Here is a 27,814-nt window from a genome sequence, read left to right as displayed (position 1 = left end):
TTCTCTCCCACTCAGAGTAAAGCCAAAGTCCTGTAAGGAGGCTCAGACACCCCAGCTGCCTCTCTGCCCTCAGCATCTACTATTTTCTCCTGTGCCACTCAGTACACTGCAGACTCAGGGCCTTTGTGCTTCTGTTCCTTCTGCCTGGAATGTTCTTCTTCCTCCAGATATCCATATGGCTCAGTCCATCACCTCCCTCCTGCCTTTTGCTCATATATTAGTTTTTAAATGAGGCCTTCCCTCAGGCAGGCTGTTAAAATCGTAACCACACCTACTCCAGGCCCCAGCATTCACAATCTTCCTCACACAGCCTTTATCACCACCTGACATACCATATATTTTACTTGTTTATTATCTGTCTTTGCCCACTAAAACATAAGCTCCAAGAGCACAGGGACTTTTGTTGGTTTGGTTTTCCACTGCTATAGCCCCAGCCCCACAACAGTGTCTGGCAGAAGGCTGGCACTCAAAAAAATGGCTGATGAATGTATGTATGTGTATATATATGTATGTATGTACACACACACACACACACACACACACACACACATCTCAGACCCTCTAAATGGTGCACCCTTCAATATGGTGCTGGTGGAACCAGTCATAGACTATATTTGCAGAGCCCTGAAGTGGAGTCTGTTCCAGCCACTCTGTGCAGGAACCCCTCTGAGAGACTCTAGTCCTGTGCTACCTGGGCTGTGACATCATACACCATAATGATCCTTCATTTACATTAAAAATAAACAATTACAGAATCAATACGTTGTACGCCTGAAACTAATTTAACATTGGCTGTTAATTATACTTCCGTAAGGGTATACAAATAGATAAAAAATTACAATAGATTTGTCACTAATAGTAGCACTGAGAATTCTTCCTATGGGCCAGGTTCTGTGCTATGCACAGCTTGGTGGTAATGAGAAGCTCACCCAGAGTTATAATAACCGGAAATAATTATTACAGCTCACACACAACTCTAACAACTAGAATCTATTCAGAGCAAGATCTCGGAAAATCCACTTGAATGCTTCATTTCCTTGCTTGTAAAATGAGCATCTCATGAGATCAGTTGATATTAATTTCTATTGTTAGATGCCTAAATATGCCTTTGTAGAGTTGGAGCTGGCCAGATTTGTTCTTTAGCTCAAAATGAGTCCCCAGCCACAGAGGACTTTGCTATAAGGAAAGCAGCTGCCTACTCCGGCCGGAAGAGACACCCGCAGACACCTGCAGATGGATGGAGTGCAGGTGGGGAACGGGGGAGGCGGAGGGCTTACCTCTTCGATCTCCAGGTCGATGTTGTACAGGGTCCTCTGCAAGCGGAGGATCCCCAGGTGGATGTGCTTGCCCTCCTCCTCCTCAGGACTGGGCCTCTCGTCGCTGTCCAGGAGGAGGTGGCCTTTCTGCTCTGCCAGTACCGCCTGCTGCTCAGTGCGCTGCAGCTGTCTCACCTTCTCTTTCTTGCCCCTGGCAGCCCTCTTGTCTTTTTTCGTTTTGGGGGTCAGCTTGGGTGAGTTCTGGACACTGCAGTGGGAGGAGTCCCATGCCAAGGTGGCATTTCTCACCTCTATCTTGATGTGAGGGCTGGCTGGTTTTTTCTTTATCATGTGAACCTCTTCCATCAGAAACAAACTCTGATAGGAGTTGTGAGAGAGGTGCAAAGATGAGACACTGGATCAAGACCAGGGAGACAAGCCTAGGGCGCACACTCACGTAGCAAAACACATCAGGCTATACAGTGGAAGGAAGCTGAAGGGCAAAAGGTAGCTCATTAGTGTAGCCCAGCCTCAGGCCCATCGAGAGGTCACAGGGGTGTGGGGACACCTTCAGAAGGGACAGCAGCCGTCTCAATGGCCCAGCGCTCCACACTGCCAATCACATCCTAACCTACCTTTTCCTTTCTACCAATCTATCGTGGCCAAAGCACAATTAACTAACCTGTCTACAGCCCCTCGTTCTCACCCATGACTTGCCAAACAGCAGGTAGTAAAATGCAAGCAGAAAAACCAAAGGGCATGCTTCTCTCCTGAACAGACAGACCTTCATCACTCTGTTTCCCTTCCAGAACACTCCTGTGGAACCTCAAAGCCTATGTTCTTCCCTCACCTACAACATGGCTCATGTCTGGCGGGAAGAGGGAGCTGAGATCACGACCACGCCTAGCTTGATGGGTCGGAAGGGAGTACCTAAGGCCTATATCACAGGCAGAATGCCTCTTCTTGGCAACAAGTTCTCATGTCTTCAAAATCCTGCCTAGAAACTTGAGAGGATTCAAACAACCAAAGGAACAGACTTGGGAGGAAGTGAAGGCTATCTCCTCCCTCAGAAACATCCTTGGGAAACAACAAGATTTTCCTCCCACTTATTCCCAGAGACCCTCTGAGTTATGCTAGGGGAAGAAAAGAGGAATGATTGAAAAGCTGAGTGTTTCTGAAATTAGATTCAAAATACTAACTGCAATAAACCTTATATGTGCCCGTGATTTTGAATCCACTTCTGACAGCTCTCTTAAACTGGAGATCACAGAATGCTATCCCAGTTGGATTTCCAATATGATAAAAATAATTTTTTTAATAAAAAAAGGTTAAACATTACAAAGAAAGAAAGCACCTTTAGAGAAAAAGGTGACTTTCAGGATCAGGATTCTGCTTATTTACTGAGAACCCCCAACTATTTTAAAGTTTGTGGGTATTTTTTTTAATTAATTAATTTATTTTGAAAGAGACAGAGAAAGAGTGGGGGGAGGGGCAGAGAGAGAGGGAGAATCCCAAGCAGGCTCCACACTGTCAGCACAGAGCTCGACGCAGGGTCAAACTCACAAAGCTGTGAGATCATATGAACTGAGCTGAAATCAAGAGTCAGATGCTTAATTGACCGAGCTACCCAGGCACCCTTTTGCCGGTGTTATTAAATGTAACATATAATCCCCTTCCCTTAGAGTGAGCCCTTTCCCCTGGATCTTAAACGTGTAGCTTCCTCTTTTCCTTCCTTTGATTCCAACACCTCCTATACATTCCTAATCTCCAATCTTCCCAGAAGTGTCATGGTTCTAAATATCCTCGATAGTCTTCACTCTTGATCAACCTTAGGTTTAATTTCCAAAAACAGCTGTTGGTTTCATTTGTTCAGAGCCTTCTAGAAAGACTGAACTAAGAACAACATGCCAAATATCTTGACCACCTTCACAGAGTACACCCATATGCTGACAGATCTCCCACCATTGCTCTCCCCTAAGGAAATATTAAAAGGCTCTTTCAGGCCTCAAAGGACGATTAAAAAAATAAGCCTTTGCCTCTAGTTTGCACAGCTCCTTCCCCACATTTCCTTCCCATGGGCTCCCTGCAGCCTGCCTCCTCCTGAGACATGCTGAGGCACACAAGGGCCTTATAACACTTGAATTTATGTCTATCTGAACTGGCACCTTCCAGGACAACAGACTCTTAGAGGTACATAAACCATAAACCTCAGGGTGCCTGGGTGGCTCAGTCAGTTGAACGTCTGACTCTTGATCTCAGCTCAGGTCATGATCTCACAGTTCATGAGATCAAACCTGGTGTTGGGGTCTGTGCTGCCGGTGCGGAGCCTGCTTGGGATTCTCTCCTTCTCCCTCTGCCCCTCCCTTGCACATGTGCTCTCTCTCAAAATAAATAAATAAACATTTAAAAAAAAAACCAAAACACCAAACCCATAAACCTCAACTTTACCATAGGACAGTATCAAAACACAACCCTCATTCACTCGGAATGTATCTATTGAGCAGAAGAGGGGACAGAGGGTCGCCAGATAAAATATAGGACACCTCGTTAAATTTTGACTCTATACAACCATTGAGTAATTTTATAGTATAAGCATGTCCCATGCAGTTATTAACGAACTGGGTGTCTTGTCTTTTCATTTGCTAAAACTGGCAACCCTATACTGATGACTATCTTATCAGAAAAGTCACAGGGTGGCTTCTTACTGCCTTTCTACATGTTATCATCCTCCTGGAAGGAGGAGAAGGAGGAGAAAGGGGAGGGTGAGAGAGAGGAGGGGCTGGAGGAGACTGCTAAGAAGAATAAGACAGAATGGAACTGAAGTCTCATGGGGCATATAATACAGCTGTGAGTGATTTTGCTTCTATTATTAACTCTGAAGTTCCCTGGATAGAGGAAGGAGCTATGATGTGAAAAGCCACCTGCTAATACCAAGTCTTCACCAGTAAATGAAGACAAGAAAGCTCTTGAAAAACATGGGGAGGACAAACCTATACTATAAACTCTTATTCTTTCATCCAAGATGCTACCAAATCCATCCACTAACAAGGACAGAGGGACAAACTTATGGTCAAAACATTTACTTTCTTCCAAGACTAGATACTGTAGATTGGGCAAAATAAAGCTCTGATAATAATTATACCATTTCTTTTATATAGCTCTGGCTCTTAGCCTTCTAGCAGCCAGGCTGGAATGAGGGAGGGCACAGAGCTGGGGATGCATTCTTGAGGACTGGCTTTCTTGCCCAAACAAAATTCGCCTTGTTAACTGTAAACAAATAGGATATAAATAAATCACAGAAAGCTATATTCCATTCTTCATATTCTCCATCATTCCAAATTTGTTTTCTCCTGAATATCTAAGGTGAGGATATCAATGCCTCAAACATCTGAGCCTCAAACCTTCAAGCAACAAACATTGCTTTTGCATTGTTCTCACTAGCCAAGAAGGCTTAGCAGGAGTCCAGAAGCTACTCCACACAGGGGCATTGTCAAGGAATTGCAGCCCACACAGGTGCTGTTCCTTTTTAAAAAAGTATTAACCATGATTTTCAAATATCCCTCTACCCTCCTCAACAGATCTCATCTCTTTGTATTATTCTGAAGGCACAAAGAACACAACTGAGGCATGATCAACTAACCACCCCCAGAAAAACCCTGCTATCTCCTTAGTTGCACTTTGCAACGTGGTCTCATTTTATGACTATTCCCATATCACTGCATTCCCTGCATCATGAGTGGCAACTACAGGGCAGGGAAAAAAAGTATCAAAAAAAAGGCTTAGCGTATTGACCAAACAAAATGACAACAGCATTTTGGTAGAGGCAGACGCTAGACTGAGGTGAAGAAAAGCTGACAGTCATATAACATTTCTGATCTTCCAGGTATGAATCACTGAAAGGCCTAGGAAGTTACGACATATACCCATAGAAGGGCCGGGAAGAAAGGCTCAGCTCTGAAGGGGAACACAAATCCTGGGAGCCCAGAACTAGGTGGGTCATCAATAAGAGGTAAATTTCACGTTCACAAGGTAACTAATCTCGTCCTTTAATTCACTCTCCTCCACTACCCTCTTTCTTACCAACTTGCCAAAAGGTGAAAAACCAAGTGCAGCCAGCCTTGTGTGGCCCATTGGAATAAAGGCAGCAGTGAGCTTTGCCAGGGATGGCTCCTGACATGGAGGAGGGGAAGGGAGCCACTCACCTTAAATCTGTCAACAGCAACCGATGCTTCCGAGAGGGATTTTACAGAGAATGGTGTTACTTTCAAAGCAAAAGTCATGGAATTGAAGACGGTCACCACTGTGAAAGCCTGAAAATAGGAAAAAATAACAAAACATCATCACTTTCCTTTCAGGTTTAAAGGAGGCTGAAACTTGACTGTCAAGTTGGTATGAGTCACATACGCTTTTTTTAAAGGTAGAGCTTTTATGAGACCTTCAATTAAAATTCTCAGTAAATCTGAACCAAAGGATGATCTGTATTTTCACAATTAAATCTGAAGTTGGGTTGACTTAAAAATAACCCATAACTTTATTTGTGCTTAGACCTGAGTCTTTACTCTTCTTACTTCTCAGCTTAATCACATAAAAGAAAAAATACCTTCTGATCATTGGGGGCACCTCCAAATCCAGAAACAAGAGGACCAGAGTATCTCTATATGTGGTATATCTAAAATTTTCCCAAGCCCTGAGGGCTCACCGACCTGTGCTGCCGTCAGGTCAAAGCCAAGGGTCATGTGAACAGAGAATGTCACCACGCTGGCAATCACCATCACAATGGGAGCTACACCAACAGTGATGCTCTGAAAGTATCCAGCTTTTTCCAATATCCGACGTTCCTCCTCTCGGATTTCTAAGAATAAAAAGCAAGCCAATTGCTGAAAAGCAAGCCAATTTGCTCCTCTGTCGCCAAAGACTTGGTAGGTCTTCAGTCACACAGGTTTTAAAACAACTCTTTGGGGTGCCTGGGTGGCTCAGTTGGTTAAGTGTCTAACTTTCGCTGAGGTCACGGTCTCATGGTTCGTTCATGAGCTCGAGACCTGCATCGGGTTGTCTACTGTCTGGGCAGAGCCTGCTTCGGATCCTCTGCCCACCTCTCTCCTTGCCCCTCCCCCACCAGCATGCACATGAGCGCGCTCTCTCTCTCCCTCTCTCTCAAAAATAAATAAGCATTAAGGAGTGGCTGGCTGGCTCAGTCAGTTGAGCATCTGACTTTGGCTCAGATCATGATCTCACAGTCTGTGGGTCGGAGCCCCACGTTGGGCTCTGGGCTGACAGCTCAGAGGCTGGAACCTGCTTCGGATTCTGTGTCTTCCTCCCTCTCTCTCTGCCTCTCCCCTGCTTGTGCTCTGTCTCTCTCTTTCAAAAATAAATAAACATTTAAAAATAAATAAATAAATAAGCATTAAAAAAAAAACCCAACTCTTTAACACCTATAATATAAAAACCTAGGTCAACGTGACTATCAATTATTACCATTAATGCTGGTATACAAGCCTGAAGTGGGATCAAGTCATAGGAACAAATCTAACAGAAAGCAGTCCCTACATATCAGTGCAGTGATCATCTTCTGCCTTAGTCTGATTTTTCTTGCAAACATCTTACATCTAAAAGGAATGAGCAGAGTAACTGCATCTGCAATCAGCAGTTTTGTTTCCTTACCTGCTTGTTGTTTATTTCCTGCCCAGGTAATTACAGAAAAGACTACCACAGTAATGGAGAATTAAAAAAGAACTCAGATTTACCACAGTGCCTACTGTATGTCAGTGCTGGGTAAAGGCTTTCACACAAAAAGCAGTGAGGATGATTGAGAGAAAGTGAGTGAAATACAACTTTGGTAGGCAGAATGATTTTTCTTAAATATTTGCAAAACTGCGACCTTTATTAACAGAGCAACCCTAGAGTACTGAAGACCACGGAATAAGAAGTATGACAACAAGGTGGTGCGTTTTGTGTATGCAGGGTTTTTTAATGTTTATTTTTGAGACAGAGAGAGAGAGGGAGAAAGTGTGCATGCATGCGAGCAGGGGAGGGGTAGAGTGACACGGGAAAAGAAAGAATCCCAAGTAGGCTCCATGCTGTCAGCATGGAGCTCGACTCAGGGCTCAATCCCATGAGACGTGAGATCAAGACCTGAGCCGAAATCAAGAGTAGGATGCTTAACCAACTTAGCCACCCAGGCACCCCTATTTTTTATTTTTTATTTATTTTTTTAACTTTCATTTATTTTTGAGACAGAGAGAGACAGTGCATGAACAGGGGAGGGGCAGAGAGAGAGGGAGACACAGAATCGGAAGCAGGCTCTAGGCTCTGAGCCATCAGCCCAGAGCCCGACACGGGGCTCGAACTCACGGACCACGAGATCGTGACCCGGGCCGAAGTCGGACGCCCAACCGACTGAGCCACCCAGGCGCCCCCACCCCTATTTTTTTTAAACATATAAGCAATTCTGAGAAGCTTTGCACTGACCTTAAAGGTATTACCACTGCCCAAGACATTGCGAACTATCCTCAGAGCTAGCTCCTAAGTCATATTTTTACAAATCTAACTCATTGCTTTCACATTTACTGTATAACTTGCCTAAGTCCATAATGAGCAAGAATGCTCTTTTCAAACTAACACACACAGGTAAAGACACCAGAGTCAGGGGCTGAAGAAAGAGTGGAGTCTCAGAAATAAAATTATGAAACCACAGAGTGAGAGAGCCAGAAAGGACTGTGGGCAGTCACCTTGCCTAAAACATGCTTGGCAGATATCCAGTTAGCATCCATTTATTCCATTCTATTGGCAATGAATTCGCTACTTAACAAAGCTATCTAACCCACTGCTGGACACCTCTGAGTGGCCACCTCCTCCTGATGACCACTGATAAATAAGCGTGTGAATTGGACACAATGTTCCTGAAGATTTAATCGAGAAACCAAGCAATAAAACTAAAATAGCTTCCTTGCTCTGAACACTGTATTTCTATTCAACCTAAAATTGCATTAGCTTTTGTAACTGTAATGTATTCAGGTTAGCTCACTATGAGGTGATGGTCAATTAACAGCCCACATTTTTTATACTTAAATTAAGTTTAAATGTAAATACATCTTCTTTTTTCAACTCCAAAGTGCCTTTAAATATATCCTTCTTAAATGTCACCTTTTTAAAAAAGTTTATTATTTTGAGAGAGAGCACTCACAAGTAGGAGAAGGGCAGAGAGAGAGGGAGAGAGAGAATCCCAAGCAGGCTCTGCGCTGTCAGCACATGGCCCAAAGTGGGGCTCGAACTCATGAATCGTGAGATCATGACCTGAGCAGAAGTTAGATGCTTAACCGACTAACCCACCCAGGCACCCCTAAAGATCATCTTTTTTAAGGTCCATCATTTGGCATTTAAATATTAGACAAGTCTCTGTCTGCGTTGAATTTACTGATCATGATAACCAGGATAGGGCCAGGACAGGCCTTGTGACTCAACATAAGTCAATTGTTTGAAAAGATAAAAATAAAACAACAAACCAAAAACCACAATGAGTGAGGAGCTGAGCTAGACCCAGATCCCCGCTGTCCTGACCCCCCGCCCGGCACTTCTCCTGCTCCCCCAGGATCTTACACTTCACTTACTACCTGTGGTGTACATGCACCTGTGGTGGGGAGGGGAGGGCGAAGCCCTCAATAGCCACTTGATACTGTTTTCTGTAATGTCTTCATGGCTAGGCCACAAAATAATGGGCAGGATGACAGTATAGATAGGCGGCTTTGAAACTGAATGAATTACTCATAACTAGCTTAGTTATCTTGGGAAAAATCACAATTTTCTGGTCTTAATTTCCTCCTGTGTAAGAAGAGATTATGGGTTCAAGTCTCTAAGATCCCTTTCAATATAAGATCATAAGATATTATAAGAATATAAGATATCATGATCCTATGACATTAGGATTCCTAGCAGCTAATGTGCTCAGGAAGCTAAGACACTAAACCCCTTCTACCAAACACACATATAAAATCTTAAACTCACTTTGTACAATTTGAGAAAATGCTTTGACCCAGGCATACATTTTGATAAATTTAATGTAAGTGAGGACTTCATTCATCTTCTGGACACGTTCATCAGTGGTGGTCACACATTTTCTCCTGAAATATGCAGTGATCCGGGATACAAACATCTGAAAGGAAAAGCAATGTTGTGCCAAGTCAGGGCTTATTCAAACTTAAGAACCGTCCAGCCTTTCTGGGAAATAAATCTGCTCAAGATTATTATAAATAAAATGAGCATCAGGTAGGTGTACTGCTTTTTAATAAAAGTGGTCTATTAAATTAGAATAAAATATTATTTAATTCTTACATCTTTGGAAGGAAGTTAAGACAAGTATTTGTTCTCATGGTAATTACAGATATTGAATGCTACCAAAGGGAAGCAGAAGAGCCATATCAGTTAGTATCAACTCGAGATGAAGAGACTCAACACTCCCGTGTTAGCTGGAGGCCTCCTCCTTCACTCAGATTCTCTTTTTTATTTTATTTTGTAATTTTTTTTTAAGTTTGCTTATTTATTTTGAGGAGAAAGACAGAGAGAGCAGAAGCAGAGGAGGGGCAGAGAGAGAAGGAGAGAGAGAATCCCAAGCAGGCTCCTCACTGCCAGCGCAAAGCCTGATGTGGGGGCTCAAACTCAAGAACCGTGAGATCATGACCTGAGCCAAAACCAAGAGTCAGACGCGTAATTGACTGAGCCACCCAGGCACCCAGATTATCTTTCTTAAATCTCATTAAGAGCCACAGTCTTTATTCAAGTGACACCTTAGAGTTTTCCAAACCAGGTACCTGCTTTGAGGAAATTTCCGGTCAGAGATGTAATGCCTCAGTGGTGCCTACTACATAAAACCTAATGGAAATAACTCATTTTAAGGAAAAGCTGCTAAAATACGGGAAGGAGTCGTACTCACCATTGCTGGGTAAAAGAGGATAAAAACAGCTGATCCTAGGAAGCCTGTTGGTCCTAGAATAATTACATTATAAATCATGCCTAAGATGGCAACAATGGGTCCTCCAGCCAACAAGCTGCCAACGGCGGCTGCCTCAAACATCCTCTGCCCGTCATTGGAGCACATGTTGATGAGCTACGAGACATAGAGAGCAGTGAGAGGACCCCGCGAGGATGCTGGCCACTTAGCCACTCGTCTCAGGAGGAAGAGGCAGGACAAAGCAGAGATCCAACGGAAAGAAAGAGCTCAAGCTGGGAGCTTTCCCTCTGCCCTGAAGCAAACACCCTGTACTCACCTCCCCCACGGACTTCTCTTTAATGTTCTTTAATTTAAGGATCTTCTTAAATGCCATGGTTAGGATGGCCCCTCGCAAGCGGACGCCAGTTCGGTAATTCAATGCCCAAGTCAGTGCAAGTGACCAGGAGCGCACGACTTCCGTCAGGAGGAGGCCCAGGACTAAGAGCAAGCTGTACCGGAGGTTAGAGTCTGTGACCTGGGTGTATTCCAAGAGGTGTTTCACCACGAAGGCCTACAGGGAGAAACACACCCCACTGTCAACATCTCCACAGCACCCACACATCACGCCACAGTTTTATGTTAAGTTAGAAAGAGGAAGCAGCTCCACTGTGCAGTGGTACGTACGTACATAAGCAGAGAAAGACCTTGAAGGACCAAATCTTACGGACCACGTGGCCTGCGGGTATTTACTCAGGGCATTTCGCAGGAGGTACATCTAATCTGAAATTTTCTTCCTTCAGGACACCACCAAAACCGTTACTCTTTCTAATGTAACATAAACCTGTCCATGAGCTGAAATTAATTCTAAACACACGGTCATTAAAAAGTATCTATTTGACCTTACTCCAGTATCTCCACACACTGATACATTTCTTTAAATGAAATTAAGACCTTTTTTTTTTTTTTTTTTTTTTTGGATCGTTTCAAACGTGCTTATTTGATAAAAAGGAACAGTGTACCTACAGTTGGACTGGGGAAGAGTGAGAAGTGCATTTGCAAAACATTCCTGAAAATAAACATCGGCAGTTTAATAGTACAGAAGACAGCAAACAAAGCAGACTATCCAAAATCCAGAAACCCTCCCACGGACCCTCCCCACTCCCCACTCCCTCCCAAAAACAAAAACATGTTACCTCAGGTAGTATATGTCTAACACCACCTGCAGTGAGGGAAGGCAGCCAGCCCCCAAGAACCACCGAGTGCCACCTCCAGCTCTGAGGTCCTGCAACGCCGGAGCACACACTCACACAAGGCACATTCAGCAACAGGATTAAATACCAGGAAGTGGGAGGTAATGTACTTTTATTGAAAATGAAAAAAAAAAAAAAGTACCATCTTCAAAGAGCATCTCACAGACACTGTACAACAGGAGGAGCATTGCGGTAACATACATGGGAACATACAGAGTCGAGTTATACAAGGCTAGCCGTCTAACAGGTCATCGGGCCTCCGACTGTTGTTTTAGCTACACACAGTGGAAATACAGAATAGAACCGATATCTGTTTCCAGAGTCCGGAGTAGTACATCAAGCTGACAGCACTTAATCGATTAAGGCTCCCGAAGCTGCAGGGAGGCTGCAGTGGAGGAGATTCTCCAGGAATAAGACCTTGCTGCTAAGGAAAGAGAATTAAAAAACAAAAAAACAAAAAACTAAAAACTCCCCAAAGAGGTAACTCTGCTTAAAATCACTGGCGCTATTGGTTCAGCAGGCTGTGATGAATGACTTCTGTTCAGGACAGAATACAAAAATCTAGGCCTCAAGGAAAAACTGGTGGGATCCTTCAGAGTCTTTTCAAGTCCTTGCAGCTAAAATCAATCTTGCCAAAAATGAAAGAAAACAAGCCACGACAAAAGAAAGCCAAACCAATCCCCCACCCTGAAGGAAGAAAAAAAAAATTAATGAGAAACCCATCCACCCAACTACCCCGGATCCTTATAGCAAAAGGTACTGTAGATGGAAGCCAGCTCTGAATGACAGACAAAAATGGAGGCCAGACACAATTGTCCTGAGGCGGCTAATACTGAATTCCAGAACCCAGACGCTCTCTGGTTAACTGGCATTTCTCATTTTTCCTGAAAGGAAATTAATACCAGATGTCCACTAGATCCTAAGAGATCCCCACCAATCATATTTCTGTCAAGTGTCGGCAAATAACCTGATCAAATAAATGAGATTTCAGATTCCAAGCACTATTGTATTCCACCTCTCCCCTCCCTCAGATTTTTAGGTTTATATCCATTGTTTGGGTCACCACTGCATACAGCTGGGTTGTTGGTTTACTAGCAAGAAGATTGGCTTCTTTTCCAGTATGCAATCCAAAATGTGGAACTGAGTCACTGAGTGGCAGGGTCAAAACCCCATTTTTCCTCACGTGAAGCAACTCAGTAAGATGGCGATGCAGTAAAGCATTTTCTCACACACCTCGGCACTGATGGAACAGTCTCCAAAGGAAGGCGTGAAAGGACAGCAGGTTGTAGTTTGGGGTTCCTTCCTTCCCATACCTTTACAGTGCCATCTTTCAGCACCGGGCAATAGCATTAGTACCTCCCGGAGGTGAGGAGCCGGGGGAAAGTCAAAGACATAATGAAGGCTGACATTATGTAAAACTTTCAGAGGGTGGGGGGAAAGAGGAAACAGCAGATTAAAGAATTTCCAACACACAGGGTTTAAAAAAAAACAAAAAACAAAAAAAAACAATTACATTTCAAACCATTTTGCATGGGATAAAGAAAAAAAGGTTTTTCATGAAAAATCCAACCAAAATTTAGTTTTAAAAAGTTACAAACTTATCATTTAAATGCAAACAAACTGGGAGGAAAACTCGAGATTGTCAGAATAGCTGTCTGGCTGTGGAAAGCATTCCCAGTGAATAAACATTACCTTACCTGAACTCTTGGCGAGAGATTCTGCCCAGCTTGACTCTCTCATTCTGACCGCAGAATACAGCCATCCTGAAAATTCTAAAGAACAGCTTCTGTCACTGGTTCCACTACAGAGAGACTCCCCCCAAATCCAGATCCTGACAGCACCAAGCAAGCTGCAGCTGGGGAGAGGTGGGGAGGGTGGGAAACTTACCTCTCTAGAGGCTATTCACTGCCCTTTCCCCAAAAGGCCTTGGAGCAGAGTTAGCATTCACCGAGATGTAGTGCTGCAGGAGGCAGTCTTCTCTTGCAGATCTACAGGGTGGATGCTAATTCTTTACACAAAAAAATCATAGGTCAGGCCTGGTCTTTTTAAATTGTTTGAATCCAAGGAGGTCACAACTTTAGCAAGACCTTAGCAAGTCTGGCCACTCATGTTAGGTCAGGACCGTACCCATATACGTTCTGCTACTCCGTTAACACTACTGTGACCTTTGGACACTCTGCACAGAGCTCTGGTCCACCGGCATCACTGAAACCTTGGATCATCTCGATGTACAAACGTCCAGCCAGTTAAAAAACATACACACACCTTAACTTCATTGTTTCATATATTCTGCATGTGGCTACCAAGGTTCAGTGAGGCCTGAGAGGAGATCAGAAATATCCCCATATTTGGGGAGTCGGTTCTTACATAGATTTCTAGAAGAACAGACTGAGCCAGTTTGAAAGTCGTGCCACATTAGAAAATGTCCAAAAATCTAAAATGGATGTTCTTCGAAAGGATTTAAATCCACAGAACAGAAGGTATGCTCATTGCTAGTACTAATCTCAAAACCAGCCTGATTCTTCAATTTCCAATTAAAAAAAAAAATTTATAAGAACTGGAGCTCCAAAAAAAAAAAAAAAAAAAGTTTGCTTTGCTTATAGTTTTAAATCTTTTTATCATTTAGATAGACTACGGGTGGGACCATTGCTTTCTCAATTGTTCTAGGATGGAATCACATGAAATAACACAGGCCTTAAGTTGTTCTTCCCCAAGAGGGTAGAGAGAAGGAAAAGCGTGCTGCAGTTTTCCTATTAAAGGAAGGCTCTCAGTGTTCCCTGGCATCTAGAAGAGTTTACTAGAGTTAGCAATCCAGTATGCAGTGCCTTAAAAGAGAGATTAAGGAATATGCAGATGCTCAAGGGAGTGACTGTAGGCCCCAAACTGAACATGCATAGGTAGCTTTTTTTTCCCCAAAAAAACTTAAAATTGCAGTAATCTATGGAATTTCTTCCCTTTCTTCCTTTCTTTTCTTTTTTCTTTCTTTTTTTTTTTTTTTTTTTTTGTATGGGGGGGAGCCAATGAACTTCTTGCACTGGCCAAATGGAATCATAAAAGCCTGTATACTGTGCTATCCAGCTCAAGGAATTCCACAGAAGATCCAGAGCAGCCACCAGCCCTGTAGTGAAACAATGACAGAAGCTCTTCTTGGGGGAAGCTGGTCCTATGAACATGTTTGCCATTTTGGTCAATAACATAATATTCAGGTACATGGTCTCTCTTACTTAAAACTTATACAAAAGTGTGTTAGTTGGTCAATTAATATAGAAACCTAATACCAGGAAAGTAGTGTTCTCTGCTTCAGAAAAGAGATCAGAACTTTTAAAAAGGCATCAAACATTAAAAAAAAAAACAAAAAAACAAACAAACAACAATAATGACAAGAAAAAAAAAGACAGAAAAACTGCAAATTAGTTTTACCTAATCACCATGCATCTTAGGCATATACTTACCAAAACCATGAACCTCCAGCTTACCCACACACGGAAAATGCACAGTATAAGTAGCACTACTGCTCCGATGCCTCAAGGCAAATATGCAGAGAATAGATTTAATCAAAGTCTCAAGTGTAAGGAAGCACAGCAGGTGTAAGAAACAGGTGTCCAGAGAACAGCGTGAACATCACTCTCGTACCTACCCTGCTTCAGTACACACTAGGAAAAAACCATGGCTACCACCCCGACACCTACAGCACAGTTCACACCATACACCAGAACTCAACAGACTGCAGGTCAGACTCTAAAAACCTCAACGCTCCTCTAGTTTCTTCGGGCTCATTTGCCACGGAACCGCCAAACACGTGACAACCCTGCCTCCAGGCATTCGGTGTGACTCCAGCACTGGCTCAGCAACCTACGCCACACAACGCCGCTCTCGCCCACTCACAGCACCGTGAGACACCATCTCCCCAAACCAAGACTGTCATTTCATGTAGACACGCAGCAAAGAAGCACAGTCCTGCACAGGGCTGGAATCATTCATTTTCACCCGCCCCAGGAAAGCAAGCCAGGTCCAGCTCTCCTCTGGCAACATGGCCCCTCATCCTTCCAGCTGCTGACAAGCCACCATTCACTCCAGAATCGATTGTTCCCTTTCAACAGACCTAGAGGCAACTCTAAGGCTGCTAACTAGCCCAAAGGTGAGCACAACCCCTGCAACAGAACAAGAGTGTTAGAGCTGGCCATGGCCGGGCCCCTGGAGACTGTCAGAAAGGATGGTTAGAACTTACTGGTCCACTGAAGCCAGCCAGCTGTGTGATCATCAGGCACACGATGGAGAGGATGAGCCTGGTGCGGCAGAAGATCCACACAACCCTTCGGAGGGAAGCGGCGTCTGGCCCAACTTCATTCAGCTCTTCTTGCCACAGTCTCTCTAGTCTTAACAAGGGCACATGTCCTCGTTACACATCTCCCCAGGTGAACAGACACTCCCTAGATTCCCTCCTGCCATTGCTTTTTGCCTCCAGGCTTTGATACCACTCACACGAGCCTCTCCTTTAAACTGTGTACACGGACTTCACCTTCTGGGAAAAAAATACCCTTCCTGGGTAACTACATATTTACCCTGTATAGGGAGCCCCTCATGACATAGAAAATAATGAGAACAAAAGTCCTTCCTTCCCCCCAGAAAAATTATCCCTGAACAGAATTTGCTCATGGCTAAGAGCTCCTTCCTCAAGGGTCCCCAACCCTTTCTGAAGAGTCCTGTAGTCAAATGTAAAGTTGTAAGCTAGATTTTAATCATGATAATCAGCTACCACAAAAATGTATTCTGTCACAAGGCAGCAACATAATTTCCCTGTCGACTCAGGAAGAGAAGCGGGGCTGAGAGAGAGAGAGAAAGCCCGTGGTTAAAACAGGATTAAAGGTGAAATAGGAGATAAAGCAGAAGAGCAAAGAGAAAGTCATCCCCAGGCTACCCTCCCTCCAGAGGACAGCTCAGATCCTAAATGAACAGAGAGCTGAGGGCGTCACACTGCCGGACCCACCCTCCTAGCTCAGGCCCTACGCACCCAGATGTGGGAGACCAGGGTGGACCAGAGACGCCTACCTTCTGCAGTTCACATCGGAAGACTCGTGCTTGGACAAAGACCACACGTCCTCCATTGAGAGCTCTCCCTTCCTGTGGGCCACACGGGCCAGAGGAGAAAGCCAAGAAAAAGTCATGCAGGAGAAGAGCCCAGCATTGTCCACTGGGTGCTGGTGTCTAAGGAGAGAAAACCCAAAGCACAAAATTGTCAGTGCACACAGACAGGCTAGCCAGCATTTATAATACGCTGTTTAGCAAATGGTTCCTGACTATAAATGGGTCTTCCCAAATGGTCTGATCTTAGCCCGAATTTTCAAAAATGCTTTTGGTGCTTCATAGACAAGTCATTAACTGGCAGAGCCTCTTACTTGGAAGTGGTCCGGATGGGCTTCAGAACACTTAAGCTGTGATGGTACTTTCCCTTGGGATGTTCCTCATCCAGGATTCTGAGCTGAGAATGCATGGAGGCATCCAGGGAAAGACCCTCAGCTCGGGCTGCTGTTTCCAAGGCATCTTGGCATTCCAACTGTTTTAACAGATAGAGAAGGCAGGGGCACAGTTAATGAACCTTACAAAAACAGAGGGGCAAATCTACCTGACATAGTAGCTCAAACTGCAAACCAGATTCGTCTTACCTGAGAAATCCCAAGACTCAGGGTTAAAACTAACTTGTATGATAAGAACTTGCTGAGGAACATTAAACCAGTTACACAGAACTTCCAAACTCTTGAGCACTTTTAGGTTCAGAAAAATTGAGCAAAACGTACAGAGAGTTCCCACATACCTCCTCATCTCCCCACCTCTTCCCCATCTGTTTCCTCCACTAGTAACATCCTTCCATTAGGGTGGTACATTTATTAAAATTGACGAACCAATACTGATATGTTACTATTGACTAAAATCCACCATTTACATTAAGATTCACTCTTTGTGCTATATATTCTAAAATTTATATATATTTTAAAGTGTATTGTATTTATTTTTGAGAGAGAGAGCATGAGCAGGGGAGAGGAGCAGAGAGAGAGAGGGAGAGACTCCCAATCAGGCTCCATGCCCGGCGCAGAGTCTGATGCAGGGCTCGATCTCAGGGATCATGACCTGAGCCAAAACCAAGAGTCGGATGCTTCGCTGACTGAGCCATCCAGGCGCCCCTAAAACTTATATTTTTATCACCAAAATGTTTTATGTTTCATTTTCCAATGTGGACTGAGAGTCAGTTATTTCACTACTAACTGCAAATTCTGTCGCCCATTTTCTATGACAAGAACTTCACAATCATCCCCAATTAAACAGCCCTTGTCACACAGAAAAGCCAGTATGTACACGTGTCTCCCCCCTTTCTCCTTTATCAGCAGCAGGGAGAGCAGAATAGGGGCTCTCACCTGGCTGCACAGCTAAGAGCTCCAAAACCCAGATCTGCAGCATGAAGCTGAGGGTCCCATGAGTTGAAATACAAAGTTAACCAACCATATTTACCACAAAGCTTTTATAAATACCACTTAATCACATTAACAGAAATGCACGTAATTCAAAGTCTGACTGAGGCAGAAGATGGTGGGCCAAGAATTTGAACACCTGTATCCTTGTCTAGTCTAAAAGTAATTAAAAGCTGACACTTTCCTATTGCAGAAGAGAGGTGTTATTTTCCTCCGATATGGATTATAAGCACATCATCCTTTTCTCACACTGTCACAAATATTTCCAGCAATGGTTATGAAACAGCAAGAAAGAATAGATCCCCAAATCAAGAAAAGTTAAGTAGTGCAGCACCTAACACACCGTCTTACACAAAGCAGAGTCTCCGTTTTTATGCACCACTTCTTTTCCACACAGACAAAGGCCACTCAAATGTTGGCGGAAATGAATTCATGCATGGAGGTTACCTGGATGCCTAGGTGGCTCTCTCCTCAAATACAATAGCTTTAGTTCACAACACAGTTATGCATCTTCAGATAAGATAAGGTACTGCTTAGTATTGGGAAAGTACACAGCCTTCCCAACTGGGAAACGCATTTTTTTCCCTTTTGATAAAGGCAAGGTAGACCAGTTTCAAGAACATAACAACATTAACATGATAAATGAATCAATACCAAGAAACGAATTAACTTAAAAAAAAATTTTTTTAATGTTTATTTATTTTTTAAGAATGAGAAAGGCAGGGCGTGGATGGGGGAGAGGCAGAGAGAGAGGGAGACACAGAATCCAAAGTAGGCTCCAGGCTCTGAGCTGTAAGCACAGAGCCCGATGTGGAGCTCGAACTCACAGAACATGAGATCATGACCTGAGCCGAAGTCAGATGCCTAACCGACTGAGCCACCCACGCACCCCAGAATTAACTCTTTTATAAAGTACTTTGGTATTAGGTGAACACTTATTTTGTGGTTAGGGACTATGGAACCTAATAACGAACTAAGTACAACAAAGGTAGGTTTTTTGTTTTTTGTTTTTTTTAACTTTTAGGCTGCCTATAACCACAACAAGAAGAAAGCCATTGGGTTGAGAAAGGAGAAAGATATACTAAAAATACAAACACACCTACTATAAGGAAGTAGAAACTGGGAATACGTACAAAATAGGTATAGAATGTTGTGAGGACCAGCCTTAGTTGGATATCCAAAGCTTCAGAAGAAGATAAAAATTAAAATAATACCACTTCAAGTGCACACTGGATATTTGCCAAAACGGACTACATGCTGGGCCTTAAAACAAACCTCAACAAATTTCAAAAGACTGACATCACATGGTGTATATACATTGACCACTTTGGAATTCAGTTCAAACTCAGTAACAACACAAGAGAATCTCCAAATATTTAGAAATCATGCAACACGCTTCTTTTTTTTTTTATGTTTATTTATTTATTTTGAGAGAGAGAGAGAGAGAGCTGGAAAGAGAGATAGAAAGCAAGCAGGAGAGAGGCAGAAAGAGAGGGAAAGAATCCCAAGCAGGCTCCACACTGTCAGCATGGTAACCGATGCAGGGCTTAAACCCACAAATTGTGAGATCATGACCTAAGCCGAAACCAAGAGTTGGACGCTTAACCAACTGAGCCACCCAGGCACCCCAACACACTTCTAAATAATATGAGTTAAATATATAAAATGGAAATTAGTAAATATTCTGAACAAAACGCTAAGAAATTATAGCACTTCCAAATTTGTGGGATGGGGCTATAACAGAACTTGGAGTGAAACTGTGAACGTTTTAAAATCATATATTAGAGGGGCACCTGGGTGGCTCAGTCTGTTAAGCATTTGACTTCGGCTCAGGTCACGATCTCGCGGCTCGTGAATCTCAACCCCGCATCAGGCTCTGTGCTGACAGCATGGAGCCTGCTTCAGATTCTGTGTGTCCCTTTCTCTCTGTTCCTCCCTGCTCGGACCCTGTCTGTCTGTCTCTCTCTCAAAACTAAATAAACATTAAACAAATTTTTTGGGAGGTGCCTGGGTGGCTCAGTCGGTTGAACGTCCGACTTCAGCTCAGGTCATGATCTCAGAGTTTGTGAGTTTGAGCCCTGCGTCGGGCTCTGTGCTGACAGCTCAGAGCCTGGAGCCTCCTTCAGATTCTGTCTCCTTCTCTTTCTGCCCCTCCCCACTTGTGCTCTGTCTCTCTGTCTCTCAAAAATAAATAAATGTAATAAAAAATCTAAAAAAATTTTTTTTATCATGTATTAGAAAAGAAGAAAAAGTGAAAACTTGGGGGAAGAAATTTTATTATTTCTGTGACATGCTTTTTTTTTTTTTTTTTTTTTAATTTTTTTTTTTCAACGTTTTTTATTTATTTTTGGGACAGAGAGAGACAGAGCATGAACGGGGGAGGGGCAGAGAGAGAGGGAGACACAGAATCGGAAACAGGCTCCAGGCTCCGAGCCATCAGCCCAGAGCCTGACGCGGGGCTCGAACTCACGGACCGCGAGATCGTGACCTGGCTGAAGTCGGACGCTTAACCGACTGCGCCACCCAGGCGCCCCTGTGACATCCTTTTTAAAATAATAATTAGAATTATGACTGAACCAGGACATATCAGATTTTTAGGAATTGTGTACAATTTCTGGAACAACATAAAGAAAGTTGAGCATCACTTCTTATTTGACAATGCTTCCCATGAAATGTAACAAACAAATTAAGCCTAATTAGTTCAATGTCTTCCTTTCACAAGTACACAGAATACATCTTTTGAGATGTTTCTAGGGACCCTCTGAAAAATCCCAAAGTTAGTTCAAAGTGAACAAGACTTTATTAGAATTTGATTTGGGGTGGGGCACCTGGGTGGCTCACTCAGTTAAGTATCCAACTTTGGCTCAGGTCATGATCTCACGGTTCATGAGTTTGAACCCCACATCAGACTCTGTGCCTCCTGCTCTCTCTGCTCCTCTCCTGCTTGTGCTCTGTCTCTCTCTGTCTCTCAAAAACAAATAAACATTAAAAAAAAAAAAATTAAAAAGAAGAATTTGATTTGGGGGAAGTTTGTCAAAAATATCAAAAGGCTTAAAACACTTGATTAGATTACAGCCACCATGAAACAATACTTAGTTATCCATTTTGCCAAAGTGACAATTAAAGACTTCAAAAGCTAATACAGAAAGCTACAGAGTTGTAAAAAACTTAGCTCTTTTAATAGAGAAGACTCAGCTTTCTAAAATAAAGGTAACATAAGGTGCAATAAATTATTTTTATAAAACATAGAATCTTTGTTTTCTAGGCAGATTACTTAAAAGGTAAAGAAAAACCTTTCACAGTCTCATCTAGAACAGACCAATAGTTCAAGAAAACTTTGTCCTTTTAGCAGATGAAATAAAATTTTTTCAGTTCTAAAGAAGTATATTATTGATATTTAAACTTATTTTTCCTTAAGCCAATTAAATAGAACTCTTTTACATAGTAATTTTGGCAATGCCCTCTGGAGATAGAAAAACACCACATATGTAATATATGTCTATAGACCTACATACATGCAGACACAGAGACCCTGTAGCTTTCATTCCAAAACTCTAGCTGTGAATCAGGTATTTCTCACACGGCCAAAGCTTTTTTTTCTTCTTCTTCTTTTTTTTAATGTTTATTTATTTTTGAGAGAGAGAGAGAGAGAGAGTACACATGAGCACAAGCTGGGGAGGGGCAGAGAGAGAAGGGTACAGAGGATCCGAAGTGGGCTCCACGCTGTCAGCACAGAGCCCAGTGTGGAGCTCAAACTCATGAACCGCGAGATCATGACCTGACCCGAGATCGGATGCTTAATCGACTGAGCCATCCAGGCGCTCCATGGCCAAAGCTTTCTGAGGCAAGGGAGCTTCTATAGCAGTCGGTATTTTGAAAAGCCTCTTTTTCCCTATTTAAAAAAATTTTTTTGTAATGTTTGTTTATTTTTGAGAGAGAGAGACGGAGAGGCAGATCGCAAGCAGGAGAGGGGCAGGGAGAGAGGGAGACACAGAACCTGAAAGCAGGTACCAGCCTCTGAGCTGTCAGCACAAGGCCTGACATTGGGCTCAAACCCATGATCCATGAGATCACGACCTGAGCCGAAGTCAGACACTCAACAGACTGAGCCACCCAGGTGCCCCTCTTTTTCCCTATTTTTAAATTCACTCTCTGTGGGCAGTGTTTTGGTTATCTCCTGGGGTGTTTACATTTCAAAGACATGATAAAATTTACAACGTTAAGGGGCAGAGAAAGTACAAGTTTTCTCTTAGGAGTTTTTTGAGTAATTGCTATTTAGAACTTTCCTCTGTATTAAGGGTTGGACAGCCTTGGGCATTTTGCCTATTTCACTGCCAGTCACCATAATATTCTCCCCTTCATTCTCTTCACTTTCCAGCAATTACAACTCTTAGATCCATTTTTTTTTTTTTTTTAAGAAGGCTCCATGCCCAACATGGGCCTTGAACTCAAGACTCTGGGATCAAGAGGACCCTGGGATCAAGAGTAAGATGCTCTACTGACTGAGCCACCTCTTAGAGTCCTAATCAGGCTTTGTCACAAGTGCTCAGACCTCAATCCACAGAAGCCTACACCCTCCTAGCTTGGCAAAATGGCAAAATGGAGACTAAGGTCTCCAACTTATTATCCTGCTCTCCCACCTAGTCTGCCAGTCCCAAAACTGAATAGTGGACAACTGCATGTCCTTCTCTAACTTCAGCCCTTATCCGACTTTCTGATCCAAGCTTCAGCCTCTAGTTAGTTGGGCATCAGTGGCCAGCAGAGCTGCCCAGACTAGAGGCCAGCTCACAATGAATGCTCACTGGGCAGAGCGAGCACAGTGTGCTATGTGTAGTTTCTCAAATGTGTATCAGACCTGCTGCCATTTTCAGGGTGTCCTAGTACTCACATGGTGGTCCACAAGCATCTAACATACAGGCCACCACTCCCCACATCAATGTAGATAGCCAACCAGGGATTTCCCCCAAGGAGGATGCCTCTTTCCCAAGGCCATTTATTTGGTCTCCTGACTGGCTTGCCAACAGTTGGTTTGTAAACTGGCCCCCATACATGCAGGGCAAGGAGAGACCAAGGAAAGAGGCAAACCACCTCAGATTGGTAGGTGGCAGGTTTGATAAGCAAGGGAATTTACATATGAGACTTTTCTTGAGTGACAAGATGAGTACATCTCCACACCCACCTGCCAGAGTCTTAAAAGTTTATATAGAAGCCCTAACCAGGTTCAGTCATGTATACAGTCCAGATGGTCTCAACAACACATTATTATCTCAAGGCTGTGTTCCTCGGGAAGCTTCTGGGAGAGGGGAAGGCAAGTGGAAGCCACATTCCAAGGATGGGGGAGGGAGTGAGGAGCTTCCAATTGTAAGGGTCCAACTCACAGGTCAACTGGCAGTTGCATCCTCTTGATGAACCTTCTTCCCCCACTACCATTAGCTTTAGTAATTTCAGTTTTATTTTGTTGACCTAAAGCTGCCTCCATCCCACCTACCCCGGGACTTTAGCAAGAAATAGAAGAAGCTAGAGTAATTGTCCTTGTTTATAGCCAGATCTCATGACTAGCATTTATCTGTAAAGGCAACAGCTTACTTACTCGAAGATGACAGGAATATCTGGGCAAATTAATTTATAACAAGTCAACACAGCATTCCTATGTGCCAAGCATTGTTTCAAATACTTTTTAGGTATTAACTCATTTAAATCCTCATAACAACCCTATGAGGTAGGTACTATTATTTCTCCTATTTTATAGCTGAGGAAAGGGAGGCACTTAGATGTTGAGTGGCAGCAGGGATTTGAGTCCAGGCTCCAGAGTTGAGGCTCTTAATCACTATGCTATGACGCTTTCAAACAAACAAACAAACAAACAAACAAACAAAAAAAGCAAATAAACTATCACTGTACAAGATGACCTCAAATGTACCCTCATAAACAGCTCTCCTCTTTCCCCAGGGTGAGTATCAGATTAAAATAAACTATGACTCTCTAACTCTGACTCTCTCAACTAACCTCATGATAAGCAAATGGTAGTTTCAAAGTCAAAGTCACAAGTACATGATTAGAATACTAGAATGCAAAAAAAACTATTTTATTTAATTGCAAAAATAAAAAATGTGCTTCCTCATTATTTTTAAACCAAAGATGAACAGATGTTAAACACAGACACATTATAGACTTATACTGAAACAAAATAAAATTATCTTTATACCACCCTGCCAGTAACCACACAGATGTCTCATCCTTCCAACTATTTGATTGTAGGCCTAACTTCTCCTCTCTAGCCTTCCTAAAAGCTTACCTGGCCAAACAGGCCAGGAATAAAAGAGTATGTCTGTTTAAAGATAAAAATAAACTTATCCCACCACATTAACATTCTGTAAAGTGAGTTATTGACATTTTAAGTTTGAATGGATTAAAGATGGAAATGAACCAAGAGAAAAGACTTAACATATTCAAACTATAAGTGTTTGCTGTATGAAAGCATAAATAACAGGGTAGAGAAACATGATTCAGTGAATATTGTTGGGAAAAACAAATAACAGATTAAAGATGAATTCATTGAGATCCAGGTTTCACATTATGATACTGTGATTTATAAGAAATGTATATTTGGTCACTCACATAACCAAAATACATTTCTCGTATATATTTGGTCTTCAGCCATAGTTACTGGATCATAGCTCCAAAACCCCTTAGCATTTCCTAAGTGCCAAGAGTGATGAAGGTGTCTTTTATTGTCTTAATGAAAGTGACTTTTGGACCTCATCCAAAGCTGGGGGCTGGATGCTGGGAGGACCAACCACGTGATTAAAGTGTTGGAACTTCCAGTCTTGCCCCCTACCAGGGGACTGCAGGCTGAATCAGCCAATGGCCAATAACTTAGTCAATAATGACTGTGTAATGAAACCTCTGTAAAAACTCAAAAACACTGGGTTTGCAGAGCTTCCAGGATGGTGAACACATGGAGATTTCAGGAGACTGGTGCACCTGGGGATCCATGCTCTTTCCCCACACCTCGCCCTGTGTTTCTCTTCGTCTAGCTATTCATTCATATCTCTTAACATGTCTTTTATAAACTGATAAATGTAAGTAAGTGTCTCCCTGAATTCTGTGAGCTATTCTAGTGAATTAAAAGAACTTTAACGAGGAAATTGGTGGAACCTTCAATCTATAGCCAGTCGGGTCAGAAGTAAAGATAACAAACAACCTGGGGCAGGCGACTAGTGTCTAACGTTGAGAGATGGAGGGCAGTCTTATAGGTCTGAGCCCTTAACAGGTAGAATCTGATGCTGTCTCGGGAGAGAGTCAGAATTGAGTTGAACTATCAGACATCCTGCTGGTATCCAAGAATTTCTTGGTGTTGTGGGGTGGAGGGTGGGGTGGGGAATGCTCCCCACATTGGAAATTGGCAACTCCAACATCTAAAAGATATACCACACATTAATCCATCTGGGATTAACCCAAAAAGTTACATTAAAAAGATGAAATAAATAGAAGAAAGAGAATTAAATTGCTTACTTAGTTGAGCTATGGGAGGAAAATAGTCTCCATTTTCCCCCAAAGCCAGAAACTTATCAAAGGCAAGATGGATGAGTTTAAATATAAAAAGGAAAATGTTTGCATAATGAAATTAACATTAAGGGGAAGGGGAATAAAGCTAAAGAAATGACAAGGTAACGATATATTTGAACAGCCAGTTTTTACTGAAAAATATATGATTTTTTAAATCTATTCATTCAATAAATACTTACTGAAGGACCTACTATGTGCCAGATACTGCTCTAGGTGCTAGGGATGCAAGAGTGGACAGACCCCACACCTCTAAATCACTGCCTTCATGCAGGTTACTTTCTAGTATTCACAAAAGGTCGAAATTCAGAACAGTCTGCTAAACTGGTTCAAAAGCTTCTTTCAGCCTCTAAATTCAATGTCATCAATTGAGAAATAAATTATATTTTAAGATACAACTCTATACACCTCCCATACAAGAAGGAGGGAAGTGTTAACACAAACATACATCATCTGAATATTGAACTGATTTTTTAAAAATAGGTCTATCGCTTCTCGGCCTTTTGGCTAAGATCAAGTGTAAAAATCGGTCTTCCTTTTGCTCTTTTTTTTTTTTTTTTTTTTTTTAATGTTTGTTTGTTTATTGAGAGAGAGAGAGAACACATGCAGGAGAGGGGCAGAGAGAGGGAGAAAATCCTAAGCAGGTTCCACGTTATCAGTGCAGAGCCTGACTCAGGGCTCAATCCCACAAACCATGAGATCATGACCTGAGTGGAAATCAAGAGTTGGACACTTAACCAACTGAGCCACCCAGGCGCCCCTGAACATTGAAGTGATTTTTAATATGCCACTGGCAGGTACTCAGGAGAACAAACTGGTGATATGTAACACTCTACATATTCTCTGTCTTTATAACAGTAATGTATGAAGAAAAATTTTCAAAAGAAAAAAATAATTTCAATCCAATGGTTTATTGGGTATTAAATACCTAATACAAAATTAATGGCTAAACTACATTTGATCAATTAGATCAGTTCAGTGCTGTCCAATAGAAATATAATGCAAGTCACAAATGTAATTTAAGTTTTTCTAGTAGCTACATTAAAAGAGTAAAAAAAACAGGTGAAATTAATTTTAATAATATATTTTACTTAATCCAATAGAAAATACTATCTTTTAAATACATCATTGATAAAATTGTAATAAATGTAATGTTATTTACATTTTAATGTAATATATAATAAATATTACATTAATTATGTAATGTGAAAATATAATAATAAAAATTACTAATGAGATGTTTTAACTTTTTTTTGTACCAAGTCTTTGAAATCTAGTGTGTATTTTTTTAATGTTTATTCATTTTGAGAGGGAGAGAGTGTGAGCAGGGGAGGGGCAGAGAAAGAGAATCCTAAGCCAGCTCCAGCTCCACTCTGTCAGCACGACCATGAGATCATGACTTGAGCCACAAACAAGAGTCGAACGCTTAACCAACTGAGCCACCCAGGCACCCCCACTGTGTATCTTATATATCTAGCACATCTCAATTCAGACTGCACATATTTCAAATGCTCAGTGACATGTGGCCGCAGTATCACACAGTGTATGTAGCCCCACAGTTCTCAAGAGAGGGTGCTTTTGCTTGCCCAGGGGACATGTGGCAATGTTTGGAGACATATTTGGTTTTCACAACTGTTTGTCCTGTGGGTAAAGGTCAGAGATGCCGAACATCCTACAATGCAGAGAACTACCCCCCCCCCCCCCCCCAACAAAGAATTATCTGGCCTCAAATGTCAATAGTGCTAAGGTTGTCCTAGACAGCTAAACAGATTATACCATTAGTATTTGATGTATGCTGATCTAGGGGGGGATGTATTTTATTACGCCTATTTGTTTTTTATGTTACAGTATTTTAAATCCTTTTTAGAAGTAACTTTTTACAGTTTCTCCTGAGATAAGAGCACCCATTTCTCCTTATTTCTCTTGACAGGCACTGCAGACAGAAAGGCTTTCCATGGCCAGATGACTCGGCCAGAGAAAGGCCTCTGCGGCAGTCGATTCATTCCAAAGGGAAAAATACTGCTTGATCCAGGAGTTGAGAAAACATTAAACAAGGAAATACTACTGACATTTATATCTTCCTGAGGATTATGTAACTACAAGATACTGAGCATTTTTTGTGCTACCAAGGCAACGGTGATGGGCACAGTGGGGGGTATTGGGGAGCTAAAAGGGGTCAATGAAATCCAGGTTCTGCTATGGTTCAAATAAAGGTCAGGGAAACACACAGTCATATTCATGTCCATCTGGTGAGGGAAACAAGGAACATTTGATCCATAAGCAAAGGGAGATAACTGCATAAGAGACTTCCCCTCCGCTGTGCACACTAACAGCATCCCAGTGGCTGTGATAATT

The 27,814-nt window shown here is 42.4% G+C and overlaps 1 protein-coding gene and 1 pseudogene across 9 annotated transcripts in view; one reads left to right on the top strand and one right to left on the bottom strand.

The window, feature by feature from the left end:
* Positions 1–27,814, bottom strand: part of ABCC5 (ATP binding cassette subfamily C member 5) — an 80,088-nt gene that overhangs the window by 39,567 nt on the left and 12,707 nt on the right. For 3 of the 9 annotated variants that reach the window (XM_042954630.1, XM_042954632.1, XM_042954631.1), the window contains exons 3-11: positions 16,826–16,983; positions 16,479–16,634; positions 15,658–15,805; positions 10,517–10,750; positions 10,183–10,356; positions 9,258–9,405; positions 5,960–6,108; positions 5,459–5,566; positions 1,278–1,634 (exon numbers count right to left, since the gene is read on the bottom strand). In XM_042954630.1, coding sequence (XP_042810564.1) covers positions 1,278–1,634; positions 5,459–5,566; positions 5,960–6,108; positions 9,258–9,405; positions 10,183–10,356; positions 10,517–10,750; positions 15,658–15,805; positions 16,479–16,634; positions 16,826–16,983 — 1,632 coding nt within the window. The other 6 variants (XM_042954633.1, XM_042954638.1, XM_042954637.1 and 3 more) reach the window with 6 other exon arrangements.
* Positions 25,947–26,112, top strand: LOC122199089 (annotated as a pseudogene).

This window comes from Panthera leo, chromosome C2, assembly GCF_018350215.1.
Source record: "Panthera leo isolate Ple1 chromosome C2, P.leo_Ple1_pat1.1, whole genome shotgun sequence".
NCBI lineage: Eukaryota > Metazoa > Chordata > Mammalia > Carnivora > Felidae > Panthera > Panthera leo.
The sequence above is the reverse complement of the archived record's forward strand: the minus strand, read 5'-3'. Positions and strand labels throughout refer to the sequence as shown.